Here is a 13,838-nt window from a genome sequence, read left to right on the forward strand (position 1 = left end):
CAACATTGGCTTTTGTGCATTGCGAAAGCAACCCAAATCCAAGGTTTCTGCATTCCCGAAGATAAGTACATCATTGGATTTCACTCATTATAAAAGCAACCCAATTTCAATTTCTCTTAAACCATATTACATTCATATATCATTCATAACTTTTTGAACCTTCAAGAATTTCTAAGAATTCAATGTTTCAGAATTTAACTTAGTTCATTTGAGGCGAGATTTCACTTACCGGCTTCTCCGATCACGGGAGCTCCTCTTGCACCATACAAATATTTTCCCATCAGCATTTTCTTTGACGAGTTTACATACTCATTCTTTATGTAAGAATCACCTCTATTAATTTCATCTCAAACTCATTATATTTAAACAATACATGACAAGTGTACTAAAATACTGCTTAATGTTTCTCCCCCCCACTAGAGTTGTAAAACTCGGTTCCCATTGGGGTTTATTTTTGTAGTAAGCTGAGACAAAATTACACTTTTGGGATAAAGAGGGTTAACCCAGTTCTGCCATTTATAAACTTAACTTTGTCGAAATACAGTGGTAAACGGGTCTGTCCTGTGATGCACAACCCGATCTCTGCCTGGTATTGCATCTATATTTAGAGTTCTATAACTCCAAATAGAATAAGGCATATTTCCTATGAAATTTAACATGATTCCACACATCTTTCATGAAGACACCTATCCCAATTTCTCTCAGCTACAAGCCTAAAATTTCAGTTCAAGGTCCGGTGTGAATGATGTTCAGAATATTTCCAATTTGACCTGTCTTCGGTTTGTTATCAATTTCTCGAGTTCTATAGCTCCAAATTAGGTGTTTCCAGCTTCATTTAATATTTAACACCTAATTCTACAACTTTCATAAGGGAAATACTCCAGATTATACCTTTATCTAGGTCAATTCCTGGTCACAAGTTAACTAACAATACATCCCAGATTTCTGGTTTGATTGTTCAGCACAGAGACCATCATTTTCATGCATTCTTTTTTTTCTTCATTCACTATTACTCATAGAATTTCATTTTTTTACATCAACAATCACACATGGAAATATAATTTATTTAAAAGTTAGGCTTCACAAGAGTATGTGTAACAAAGATTTGTTCATATGTCTCAATTTCCAGCACATCATAATTTTTTGTACGATTCAACATTGTTTCTCAATATGCATACTTATCCCCCCCCATCTTTGTTAATGTTGGGCTGAGAGTTTGGTGGCCTTCCCTTAGTCTCGTTATCCTTTAATTTGGTTAAGAACATTATCAAGTCTTTCTCCACCTCTATTCCACACTCCATACTCACCTTTAACTTACCTAGAAAATTTCTCAAGAACTCTAATCTAAGGGCTACTATTTTTTTGCATAAAACTTACCCAAAACGTTTGGAATTTGCTCTAGGAAGGTTTTAGGTTTGTCCTAGTCGTGTTTTCTGCTCCTTTAAACTCCTTCTCCCTCAAATGTTTTGGTTTCTCTTCTTCTCTTCTCTTACTACCGCCAGCTCCTTCTTCTTCTCCTTTTTTTTTTTTGTCTTTTGGTGTCTAAATATTCACTCACCCTTCTTATTTCCTCTCATATGTTTCTCTTCTTCTCTTCCCTTGCTGCTGCCAGCTCCTTCTTGTTCTTCTCCCTCTCTTGTTTTGTGTTTTGGTATCTAAATCTTCACTCACCCTTCTCGTTTCCACTCGTATGTTGGATTGCATGTGGTTTTCTTTGTTTTCATCCCTTATTTGTTCATGAATTTTAAATCTAGTCCTCTTTTCTTCTTTTCCCCCCCATATTAGGTCCTAAATCTCTTTTTATTCATTTGTATATTTTCACACTTCAAGTTAGAGCCCCCTCCTTTTTTTTTTGTGTTCTGTCGGCTTTCAAAAGAGAAGAAATGAGGTATTAAAGTCCTAATTTTTCTTAATTACGCCTTGACCCCATTTCCATTATTTACTTAATCTCATGCATTGATGTTTAAGGGGTTTACAGAATCAGTGATGATGAATTGTTTTCCTCCTCCTCTTCTTGGACCTTGGTATCTATGTCGAACCTTGAAAAATTCAATTGAAACCTTCAATTTGTATTCAAATTTGAGCATCATTGTTTTGATTTCTATTTGTTTTGATTTTCATGCTTTTTGGAGTTTATTGTTTTTTTCAATTTCACCCCTCAACATTTTATTTCATTTAGTTTTTGTATCAAATTTGGTTTTCATTCTTTCGATTTTGATTTTTTTTATCCTTTGCTATATATTTTTTTAATTTTTTTCTTTCAACATTTTATTTCATTTAATTTTCTATCCAATTTTGTTCTTTATTTTTTTAATTTTTTTTATCCTTTTCTTTATTTTTTTTCAATTTAATCCCTAATTTTTTTCTATCACTTATTTTTTATACAAGATTTGATCCTCATTGTTTTGAATTTTAATTTTTTATGATTGAGAATTTTGCTTTGTTATTTTTTCATGTCTTGTGCAGTGGTTTCAAAAGATTAGTCTTGTATTAATTTGGTCTTTTATTTAAGTCCTCTTAGAATTAATTTTTTTATTAGTTTCACTATTCAACATTGAGTTATTAGGCCTTGAGCTTAAGTTCTTTTTCTTTTTTATTAGTTATCTATATCTTATATATCGGGTCACAAGTTAGTCGAGTTAACCTAAGTTGACTCAGGTTTTTCTTAATAGATTTTTTTTTTAATTTTATCATTTGGCATTAAATTATTGGCCCTTAAGCTTTGTGATTTTTTTCACTTTTTTTTTGTAGGGTTATCTCGAGTGTGAGTTAGTCAAGTTAACATGTATAGGCCTAGGGTTTTTTCATCATTTTTTTATTAATTTAACTTTGGTTTTTTTTTCCTAAGTTTTTTTTTAAATTTAATTTTTTAATTCTGATCTCATATCATGCTTGGTGGGTTAGTAGAGTTAACTCAGACTAACTTGGTTTTTTTTGTTCGACATTTCTTTTTTTGAAATTGATTTTTTTTTACTTTCATCCTTGATATTAGGTTTTTGAGCCTTGAGCATTGTGATTTTTTTTGTCTTTCTTTATGTAAAGTTATCCTGATCTCATATCCTAGGTCATGTGTTGGTTAAATTAACATGGATTGACTTTATCATTATCTGGACATCTTTATTTGTTTTAGAAAAAAATGGTTTGATCCGTAGCATAGCATGTACCACAACTCTAGTTAAGACTATGAGGGATACATTAAATTTAGCTTGATTAGCTCGCCTAATAAATAGACTAATGTGCATGATGAAGGAAGTAATGGATTTTATGCTCTAAACTCAACATAATTAACAAAAAAGAGCATCAAGTCGAATCAACTTACTAATTCAAATAATTCATGCAATGAATTTATTTTAACAAAATAATATATATACACGCCTTTCAAGTAATAACAAGTTAAAAAAATAATGAATAATTAGGCCAAGACATATACAAATAAGGCACCTTATTAATCAACAAATATAAAAGAGGAACAAAAAAAAACTAGCTTTGAAAGTACAACCATAGCACCTCCAAAGTAACAAATGCACAAAAAAAGATAAATAAAAAAATATAGATAATAATGAACAAGATTATTTAATAATATGCATTGTCATCAAGTCATTCTTCATCATACAACACACTAAAAGTTCAATGAAGAGATTTACAAAAGTAGAACACGTGAAAGATAAGGCACTTATGAAATAAAACACATAGAATAAAAATGAAATGTATATGTAAAATAAGCAATTGTTAAATCTAATTAATGACGTATAGTAGGATTTTACAACAAAAGGTATTGATTAACCTTAAAAGCTTATACACACTTCAAACCTAATAAATTTGACACACATACTCCAAATAGTCAAACAAAAAAAAATCAAATGACATCATCATGGGGCATTTTGTATCTCAAAGGTTTTTAAAACTAGTAAGATTTATATGCTTAATATACTTCACACGAAGTAGAAACAAACAACATGGATCACAATAAGCCCACGTTTTTGTTTTTGAGATTTTTTATTTTTTGCACTTTTAGAAAGATTTTGAAAAAAAATAAAAAATTGGATTATGAAATCAGGGTTCCAAATAGCCTGTAAACATAACTAAATTTTAAAGAGAGAAATGTTTTAAAAATACAAACGAACAAAGATTGTTTATTATGATAGTTGGAAAGTTTAGGAAAATTCAGTTCTAAGGTTGATAATAAGATTCTTCATCTATCTTTCATTCTATATAGATTGCAAAGGTGCTACTTAAAAAAGAATCTCTTTTTTTATTCATCAATGTTCAATAGTGTTAAGATGAAGGTAATCATGAAATTCTAATTGAAAAAAATATCTTTGCATGAATGTTGTTATTGTTAATTGCAATGTGGAAAACAAGCATACGTTTTAGAATGTTAAAATGGTGGTGAGCTTTTTTGTCTCCTTGTTGAAATAGATATAGAAAAATATCAAGAACTTGTATATGAACATTAAACAAAAAAATCAGGAGGCATATCAGAAACCTAAGCTTCAAGCCTAAAAGTTAGAGCATGAGGTGTTCTTAAATTAAATTAATTTGTTGAAATACTTGATATGTCATACATGTTTTAAAATGTTATTTTTCATGTAATATTTAGTCTATTTGATCTATCAATTTCAAGAATAAATATGGTGGGTTAATATTTCTTCCTTTGAGAAATAAAGCAATATGGGTGCATTATTACAACCTAAAATAAACATACATGTGTTAATCATAAAAAACAATGTATGTTCATGAAAAAACAAAGGAAGGGAGCTAGAATGGATCATGAATGAGAAAAATTGACCAAATTATAAGAGTCCTTCATTGATCAAAAGTGTTGAAGGGGCATTTGACCAATCGACTAAGCGATTAGAAGTTCTAATTGACCAAGAAAAAGCAATCGACCATAAAGAGTTTGAACATGTTCAAAACTATAGTTCTATTTAGAGTGGAATTCCTTAACAAAACAACTAATTAGAATTTATAAGATTGGCCTAGTATTCACCTATATCAATAGAATAGGAGTTTAACTTGTATTAAGATTTAATAAATCTTTTTATTTGGTACCAATACCTATATAGGACAAGTTCATATATAATTAGGATTCAAACTCTGCAACAATATAAACAGGGTCATACACCAACTGTGAATGATATGACTAGCCTTATATAATCAGCTTTTGTAGTGCAATTTATCTTTCCTTTAAAAGGTTTTATTTGCTTTTATTTTTAGCTATCATTTATTTTTCCTGAACATTTAAATTTTTGCATTTTCCTTCCTTAAACTCCTACTTTTTCTACACGATGGTGCTTCCTAGAATATAGACATCCCTTTTTAGGGTTTAAGATCTAGAACCCCACTTCCGACTTAATAGAGCTAGTTATCATCTCATCATAGGTTTAATCCTAAGTAAAATTAATTGACAACACTTGTTAGGTATAGAACTCCTTTAAAGTCTAGTTTATGAAAATCGATCGTTTACATCTTAGAACTTAAAAGAAGGAAAGAGCAACAAATAGTTCCTTATGCTAATCAACTTGAAGACCTGAGGAAGTAGTCTGCCAGTCAACTAAGTGACTAGGAGTCATGATCGACCAAGAAAAATTGATTGAGCATAAGAGTTTAAGCACGTGCGATGAACCAAAAAGTTTAGTTCTATTTGAAGCAGGAGTCCTTAATAGAATAACTAATAAAAAATCACGAGATTAGCTCAGGAATCAAGTGGTATCACAAGAGAATGAGTTTCAATAAAATCACTTAACTTGATACCAACACTGTATATATTAGGGTTTACATGTTTAGAGTGGATTTAAACTTTTGTTCCTATATATAAAGGGTCACATAGTCACTATGTACGATGGTCAACCTCACATATGTAATTACAATAAGAATTTATGTTTTTTTCTTTTAATTTTTATTGTTTTATTTAGAACTTTATGTATTGTTTTTATTATTTTTCTAATACATTTAATTATTGTAATTCCTCCCTTCCTTTCCTTTCTCTGTAAACCTGTCCTTTTCCTTATATAGTGTAACTTGAAGTAGATAACATTTTCTTAGGGTTTGAGGCCTTAGATCCCCCACACTCCACTTGATTTTATGAGATTATTATCTACCTCCTCTCTAGGTTAAGTTCTTATTATATAGTTTCTCCTTCTTAAAAGGCATAAATGATTAACTAGTAGCATAATGATATAAATAATATCTAAGCAATTGACAAGCACATCTCAAGATATTTGATAGATATTGGAAACTATTATTGACCCCCCCCCCCGTACAACCCATATCATGATCGTTCATTTATGTTTCCTTGAATTAAAATAAAAACCTGATGAGTTAGTCTCACCTTATTTTTATAGAGGAAAGGGTTATAGTGAAAAGCTTCCTGTCATTGGATAAACTCTTTCCTATAATGATTTTAATTTGTATATTTTTAAATGCTTGAGAAGTGATTTTGAGATCTCGTTACTATTATCTCTATAAGACCTGATCTTGTTAATGTCGTTGAAATTTAAAGTCTTTTGTTAAGTCATGAATTCATGAACAAGGATCAACTTGCATAATTATATTTTACTAACAATTCATAACCCAATTTTGATTCCTTTTTTTCAAAAATAAAAAACAACAAAAAAAATCCAAAACAATTATTTTTGATGCATTTGTGTCATTTTCTAGATTTTTTATTTTTTTTTGAAAATTTTCAAAATTTAAAAAGATGTTTTCTTCATCTATTAACACATCCATTCTAAAATCCTTGATAAATGTTTTTCATCAAATTGATGTTGATGTTGTCCTTTATTTTGAAAAAAAAATCAAAATAAAAAGGCCTATAAATATTAGAGGGGTCTTGCAAACAAGGGAGGCCACCATTTGATGAAAACAAACCCTAACCTCCATCTTATTCTCTTAAACGACACTTTAAAAAAAAACCCTAGGAGGCCACCCGTTAGGCATAAGTTTTTAGAGAAAGAAAACCTAGCCGCCACACTTTATCTCTCCCACAAAAAAACCCAAAACAAAACTAAGAAACCTAGCCACCTCACTACCTCCCTCATCGAATTATGGCCATTTACATCACCATTTCAACCACCGAAAGCTTCCTCGTAACATTCCTAGTAACATAGCAACTCATGGCAGCCAGAAATCTAATAGAAAACAATAAAAAAAAAAAGATGAAAAACAAAACTGCTAGTAGAAAAGATAACAGGCCAGTTAAAACTTTTTTACCACTATTCTCTCTCACTAAAGGGAGGTGAGCAACAACTTTATAAATAGAAAAAAGATAAGGTGGTGCAGCCTGTGGATATAGCCACCCTCCTTCTCTTCCCTCCAATAAGCTCAACGATGCATTGCAAGGCAGGCTCTCTAAAAACAATAGCATTAAGGGAAAAAAAGGCTAACCTTTAAATGGTCATGTCTCTCTCCCTAGAGGGATATGACAGACACCTCCACTACCATTGGAAAGAAGAAGAATTTGTTCTTCTTGCAGACCAAACTACCCTTCCTCGTTCCTTACGGTTTAGTCGAACAACGTGACACAACTTAAGCCATTGCTACTAAGATTTCCAACATTATTTCACCACTTTTAGTTACTGTTAAAGCCTTTTTCTTGTCCACCTCCTTCACTTTAAAAGGTCCATTTCAAACCATAAGAATATTATGAATGATTATTCTGGTTTATGGTTGATTTGGATGAATATTGTGATGAGATTTTTGTGTTTGAATAATTTTCATTAAATTAGTTTTGTACTTGAATGATGTTGGCTAAGTCCTTACATCTTGCACCTTGTTTTAATTTCCATGTCGGTTTGGATGTTTGGGAAGTAAGTTGGACTTATTTCTTCACAAAACCTGTCTGCTGTAAGAATTTATAGGTTATCTTAGAAAAATCATATATCTCATATATGAGCTCTTTTTCTGCTAATATTTGGTGCGTTGATAGGTTTTTAAGTCATAAATCCAAAAAACTGAGTTTGCATCAAATAGACTTCTTTAACTTAAGATATTCAAGTCGAAATAGTCAAAGGTCAAAACTAGCAGAATGTAAGACTTGTCTTTGAAAGCTGCGATTTTCATATTCTTTTTTTTCTTGCCATATATGTATAGAAATGTATGGATGTTAGCTTTATAATTTCATTGGAATCACTTGATTTTGACCTTTACAGCTTAAGTTTCGTATAAAATATCGATCAAAAGTCAAATCTGTCAATATTTGACACGGGTTGGAACATGGTCTGAATTTTATCTTCAAATTACTCCTTTTTAAATCTTACATCCGATCCAAAAGTACTTTCAAAATATAAAACAAAAAATATCAAGACAATTTATATATAAGACATGGGCAAAATACTAGATAAATATGAATAAAACTATCTAATAATATAGTTGCATCAATTTTTCTTATTTATTTGGTCTTTCATTATAATTCTTTTAACCTCCATTATCTTGGTCACCCTTTTTTTTTTCGCCTACCATTTCATTCTCTATTGATAATTTGCTTGACTTTAAGGACAAAAAAGAATAGTATTCTATAACAATATACTCGAATATATATATATACACAAATTCCATTTATGCTCAAACTTCATCAGTTTAGACACTCGAAGGACCTTTGAATATACAAAGAATATTTGAAAAACAAATCCAAAGAAAGGGGAAAAATGCAATAAATCAATAAACAATGATACACACTCGAATATATATATATATATATATATATATATATATATATATATATATATATATACACAAATTCCATTCAGGCTTGTTTGATGTTTGTTGCATTGTACTGGGATTATTTTTTATAACTTAGGATACGTTTGTGTTTACTATACGTACACCGCAAAAATAAAACAGGCCCTGATATTATCATGGGGAAAAACAATGCCTAATAATTTGTTGTTAAGCATTAATAAAAGAAAAAAAAAAGAAATTTTTATTAAGAGAATTGTAAATCTCAGTGTAAACATTTAAACAAATCAAGCAAAGTGATTTTTAGACAAAAACATGTAAAATCAATTGTGCTTTAACATAAAATAGGCATTAGTGGACAGCTCTTTGTTAAATGTTGCCTTTGAAAAAGCAAATGATATTGAAACTCGATGTTGGAATATGTCTCCGATAAGAAAAACAATTCTCTGATTAATTTAAAGTAAGATAAACCAGGGTTATTGACCCCTTCAAATTAAGACAAATTGACTGAGTCTAGATTTTTGCAGTCAAGTTTGGCTTGTGATTCTGGTAGACTGCTGGTGTTGTAATGCAACCTGTTGCGCTCTAAATTTCTTAGCTTACGTAATAGAGCAGAGATTATTGACCAGGGCGTTAGGGACAGGATTGTCACCACAATAGATATATAATGTAATCATTCTACATATATATTCGTGTCTGTAAAAGGTTGGAACAAATTATCCTGAATCCCACAGCCAAAGGAAATGGAAGAGAGCATAATGTTCTTAGTTCTTACCATTTCCTTTGTAATTCTTGCTCTGAATTTCTTGTTGAAAACAAAAAAGCAAGAATACAAGAATCTTCCCCCGAGCCCGTTCGCTCTTCCAATTATAGGCCATCTTCATCTCATGAAACAACCTATCTACAGAACCATCCACAACCTCTCCCAAAAATATGGCCCCATCATGTCGCTTCGATTCGGTTCCCGCTTCGTGGTCATTGTAAATTCACCGGAAGCCGTTGAAGAATGCTTCACCAAGAATGATGTGATTTTGGCCAATCGTCCTCCTTTCTGCCATGGAAAGTACTTGAATTACAACTTCACTACCATGGGTGCAGCCAACTACGGCGATCATTGGCGCAACCTTCGCCGCATAGGCAATAATGAGATCTTCTCACCGAAACGTCTCAATGGGTTTCAAGAACTTCGTAAAAAAGAAGTCAAGAATTTAATGAAGAGGGTTTCTCGTGTATCTGGAGAAAATGCCGGGAAGGTAGAGTTAAGGTCCATGATTTTGGACCTGACGTTTAACATAGTAATGACAATGCTTGCCGGAAAGCGGTACTATGGTGAAGATGTGAGTGAACTTGAGGACGCATTGCAGTTTAGAGATATGATGAATCAGTATGCTGAGTTTGCTAAGGAGGCACATCTTGGAGACTTGTTTCCCATTTTGAGCAATATTGATTATAATGGATTTGTTAAGAGAATGAAAACACTGAGTAAGAACATGGATTTGTTCTTGCAAAGACTGATTGAAGAGCATCGTGCTGACAGGGAGCGGAACACCATGGTGAACCATTTGCTGGCTTTGCAGGAAACACAACCCCAATACTATACTGATTCAATAATCAAAGGCCTAATTCTGGTTAGTTTCAATTCAATTCGCATTTGCAATCTTGCTCAACAAGATTATAAAATTTCCATCCAATTCATTTTAAAAATTGTGATGAATGATCAGCTTTGAACTATTTATTGCAGATAATGGCAGTTGCAGGAACTAGGACTTCAGCTGCATCTTTGGAATGGGCAATTTGCAATCTGCTCAATAATCGACATGTACTAAAGAAGGCCAAAGAAGAATTAGACACTCAACTTGGACAAGACCATTTGATTGAAGAAGAAGACATATCAAAACTACACTACCTTCAAGGTATCATTTCTGAGAACTTAAGATTGTATCCAGTGGCAGCTATGCTAGTGCCACATGTGGCATCCGATTATTGTACCATTGGAGGATACGATGTGCCTCCTGGTACAATGGTGTTTGCAAATGCATGGTCGATTCAGAGAGACCCTAAGGTGTGGGATGACCCTTTAAATTTCAAGCCTGAAAGGTTTCTGGATGGAAAAGCTGAAGCATACAAGGTAATGCCATTTGGATTGGGAAGGAGATCTTGTCCCGGGGAGGGCCTCGCTCACAGATTAATGACCTTGACTCTGGGTTCGTTGATTCAATGCTTTGAATGGGATACGGTTGATGGTAAGGAAATTAATATGGATGAGAAGGTGGCGACACTCATGTCCAGAGTCCATCCATTGGAGGTTGTATTGAAGGCTAGATCAGACCTTGACAATATTATTTCTTAAGCTACCAGAAGAAGTGAAAGCATGCTTCCAGTTTTCTGTACTCTTTGTTAAATAAAGATTGCTTTAAGGAAGTTAATGTAATACTCTACTTTAATTGTTCTACATGGATCATTTCAATTGACAGATCCTGATTTCCAGTTCATAATTATGAGATGGGGAAGGAAAGTTCAATCCTCCATTTCTAGGTACTATGGTATAAATATTGAAGTAACGATAAATCTATCTATATACAAGCTAGATGGTTTTTATGAATTCCGACGAAGAGGAGTTGTGCTTTCATTAGAAGACTCATTGTTTTTATACTTGAATTGCAAATTTCTATTTAAGTTCAGTGTAATCGAAAATAAAATTCAATTTATTAAACTTAAAGGATTTGACAAAAGATTATAGCATCAAATTTTCTCTGTGACAATAAGAGAGAGAGCGAGAGAAGTGTACAGTGATGGCAACTGATCATCTTTTATTCCATTGCTCAAGTACATGGCTGCTTTGGGCAAAATTCTTATCGTGGTGGGGGTCTACTGGTGTATACCACGATCCTTGAACCTTTTGATATTCCAATGGCCTACACTGGTCCATGGCAGATTTCAGAAACGAGCTTGGTATCTTCTCTTTTGACATAGCATGAAGTATTTGGCTATTAAGGAATAATTTAGTTTTCAGCAATGTTCAACCAGATTGGGACTCATGTTTCTCCTTGACTCTGCACATTATTTGATTGGCTAAAAGTGTAGTGACCAAAATTTCTTAAACACTGGTAATAAACTTATTTTCTTCGTAGCGTTTATGAAATTCGAAATTGGACAAATAAATCTCTCCGCAGATAATGACTACTAGTTCTTTGATGTTATTCTTTTCCTTCCTTAATCTTAATATATTGGTTACTTCTTATTTTATTTTATTGTAAGTTATTCTGATGTTTTTACATGGTAATCGCTCAATATATATATATATATATATATATTGCTAAACAATCCCCAAAGAAATAAAAAAAATAAAAAAAGAAGAAGCTAGGATTTCATTGATCTGCATACTACAGTTAACTAATTAAAATGGATCAGTTTAATCTAAATACAAAGAGACAACATATAGACTAAACAAAGTAAACTGAAAATAAAATAAAAAGACTGTTCTACCCTTAATAAACAATAAAACAAAAGAACCTTATATTTATTAACATCTCCCCTCAAACTCATGATACGACAACTATAAGCATTGAGAGTTTGCTAGCTAGAAAACGAAAACGGGAAATAAAATGCTACTTAGTAAAGAAATCTGCAATCTATAGTGAAGAATAAACAAAGGGCAGAGTAATGGTGTCATGCTTGAGATGATGACGAGTAAGATGACAATCGATCTAAATGTGCTTAGTTTGTTCATGAAAAACCGAGTTGTGAGCTATCTGAATAGAACTCTGGTTATCACAATACATAAAAGTGAGATGAGAAAGAGAACTCTCATATCTGCAAGTAACTAATATAATCAAACAATCTCTTTGGTAGTAGATGTCATAACATGATATTCTACTTCGGTTGAAAATTGATAAACAATAGATTGTTTGTTGTTATTCTAAATATATATTTCTTCAACCAATAACTCACTAATAATTGTGTCAACAGAAGAAAGTGGAGAACGATTCAATATTAAACCTCTAAGTACTTTAAAATCATTGTGAAATGCTGTTAAAAAACTGTATCAATCATTGTTGCTCTTTACGAGCAATATAGGCACCACATGCCTTTAATTCTATCAATTCTGTAAAAGCCAATTGATCTCAAAGATCTGTCATAGCAGAATAAAACTTTTAATGCTCATATTATTCCGGTGAAGAGCTCGTATGTCATTTTTCAATTGATACTACTTTGCGAAATTTGATTGTGTGAATAACCTTTGCAGATGATCTCAAACATCCTTTGCTATCTCATACTTTACCAACTATGTACCTATAGAATGCTCAATAAAATTGTTAATCCAAGTAATAATTTTTGCATTGTTTGCTTCCTAGACATTTATCAAAACAGCATAACCCTTATCAGTATTTCTAGATTTCACAGAAATTCCACTAACATATCCTCATTTTTTTATTCTTAAAAAAATTCTCATTACATAATTTCAATTAGAATAATTCTTTTCATTTAAATTTCTCATTAAATATATTCAACTTGTACACATGTCTAAGTTATCCGGTTATCAAATGTCTCTTACATTTGAGACCCAATAACTTGGACATGTGTACAAGTTGAATATATGTACACATGTCCAATTTGATATATCATCCAGCTTGTACACATATATATTCAAGTTGAATATACACCCAGTATATTCAACTTGAATATATAGACGCAGTATATTCAACTTGAGAGAGAGAGTTATTTAAGCTCCCGTGACTTTAGCCACCCAGTATGACAAGTTGTTGCCCTTTCCAATAATTGACATTTCCCCCCCGCATGTGTTCAATGAGGTCTATCTCCCAAAAGATTCAGGCGTTTTCTTTCACTTGCCGGTCTTGACCAACCAGAATTAAAGACCAAGACGGATTCAGATCTCGAAGGATGCTGAAACGTTAATAAGCGTACGCTATGGGGTGATCTCTCACGATAAAAATAAAATAGATATGTTCCTGCCTGCTAAATAATTGAAAAGGAATAATAGTGACTGACTACTGGAGGAGGCGTCTGTCTAGATTGGCAACCGATTTCTTTTCTATTTTTTATCCTTCGCCAACAGATTTAGATTTGAAATTATAAAAAACAATACCAAATTAAAAGATGAAAGACTATAATATAAAACAAACTAAGGAAAAAAAAGAAGT

General features: G+C 32.0%; 1 protein-coding gene across 1 annotated transcript; it reads left to right on the forward strand.

The window, feature by feature from the left end:
• The first annotated feature begins 9,374 nt into the window (after positions 1–9,374).
• On the forward strand, positions 9,375–11,148 carry LOC7489753 (cytochrome P450 81Q32). Its single transcript, XM_002306454.4, has 2 exons — positions 9,375–10,304; positions 10,418–11,148. The coding sequence occupies exons 1-2, from the start codon at positions 9,420–9,422 to the stop codon at positions 11,024–11,026; spliced, it is 1,494 nt and encodes a 497-aa protein (XP_002306490.1). The 5' UTR covers positions 9,375–9,419; the 3' UTR covers positions 11,027–11,148.
• The last annotated feature ends 2,690 nt before the right edge of the window (positions 11,149–13,838 follow it).

Source organism: Populus trichocarpa, chromosome 5 (genome assembly GCF_000002775.5).
Source record: "Populus trichocarpa isolate Nisqually-1 chromosome 5, P.trichocarpa_v4.1, whole genome shotgun sequence".
NCBI classification, from domain to species: Eukaryota; Viridiplantae; Streptophyta; class Magnoliopsida; order Malpighiales; family Salicaceae; genus Populus; species Populus trichocarpa.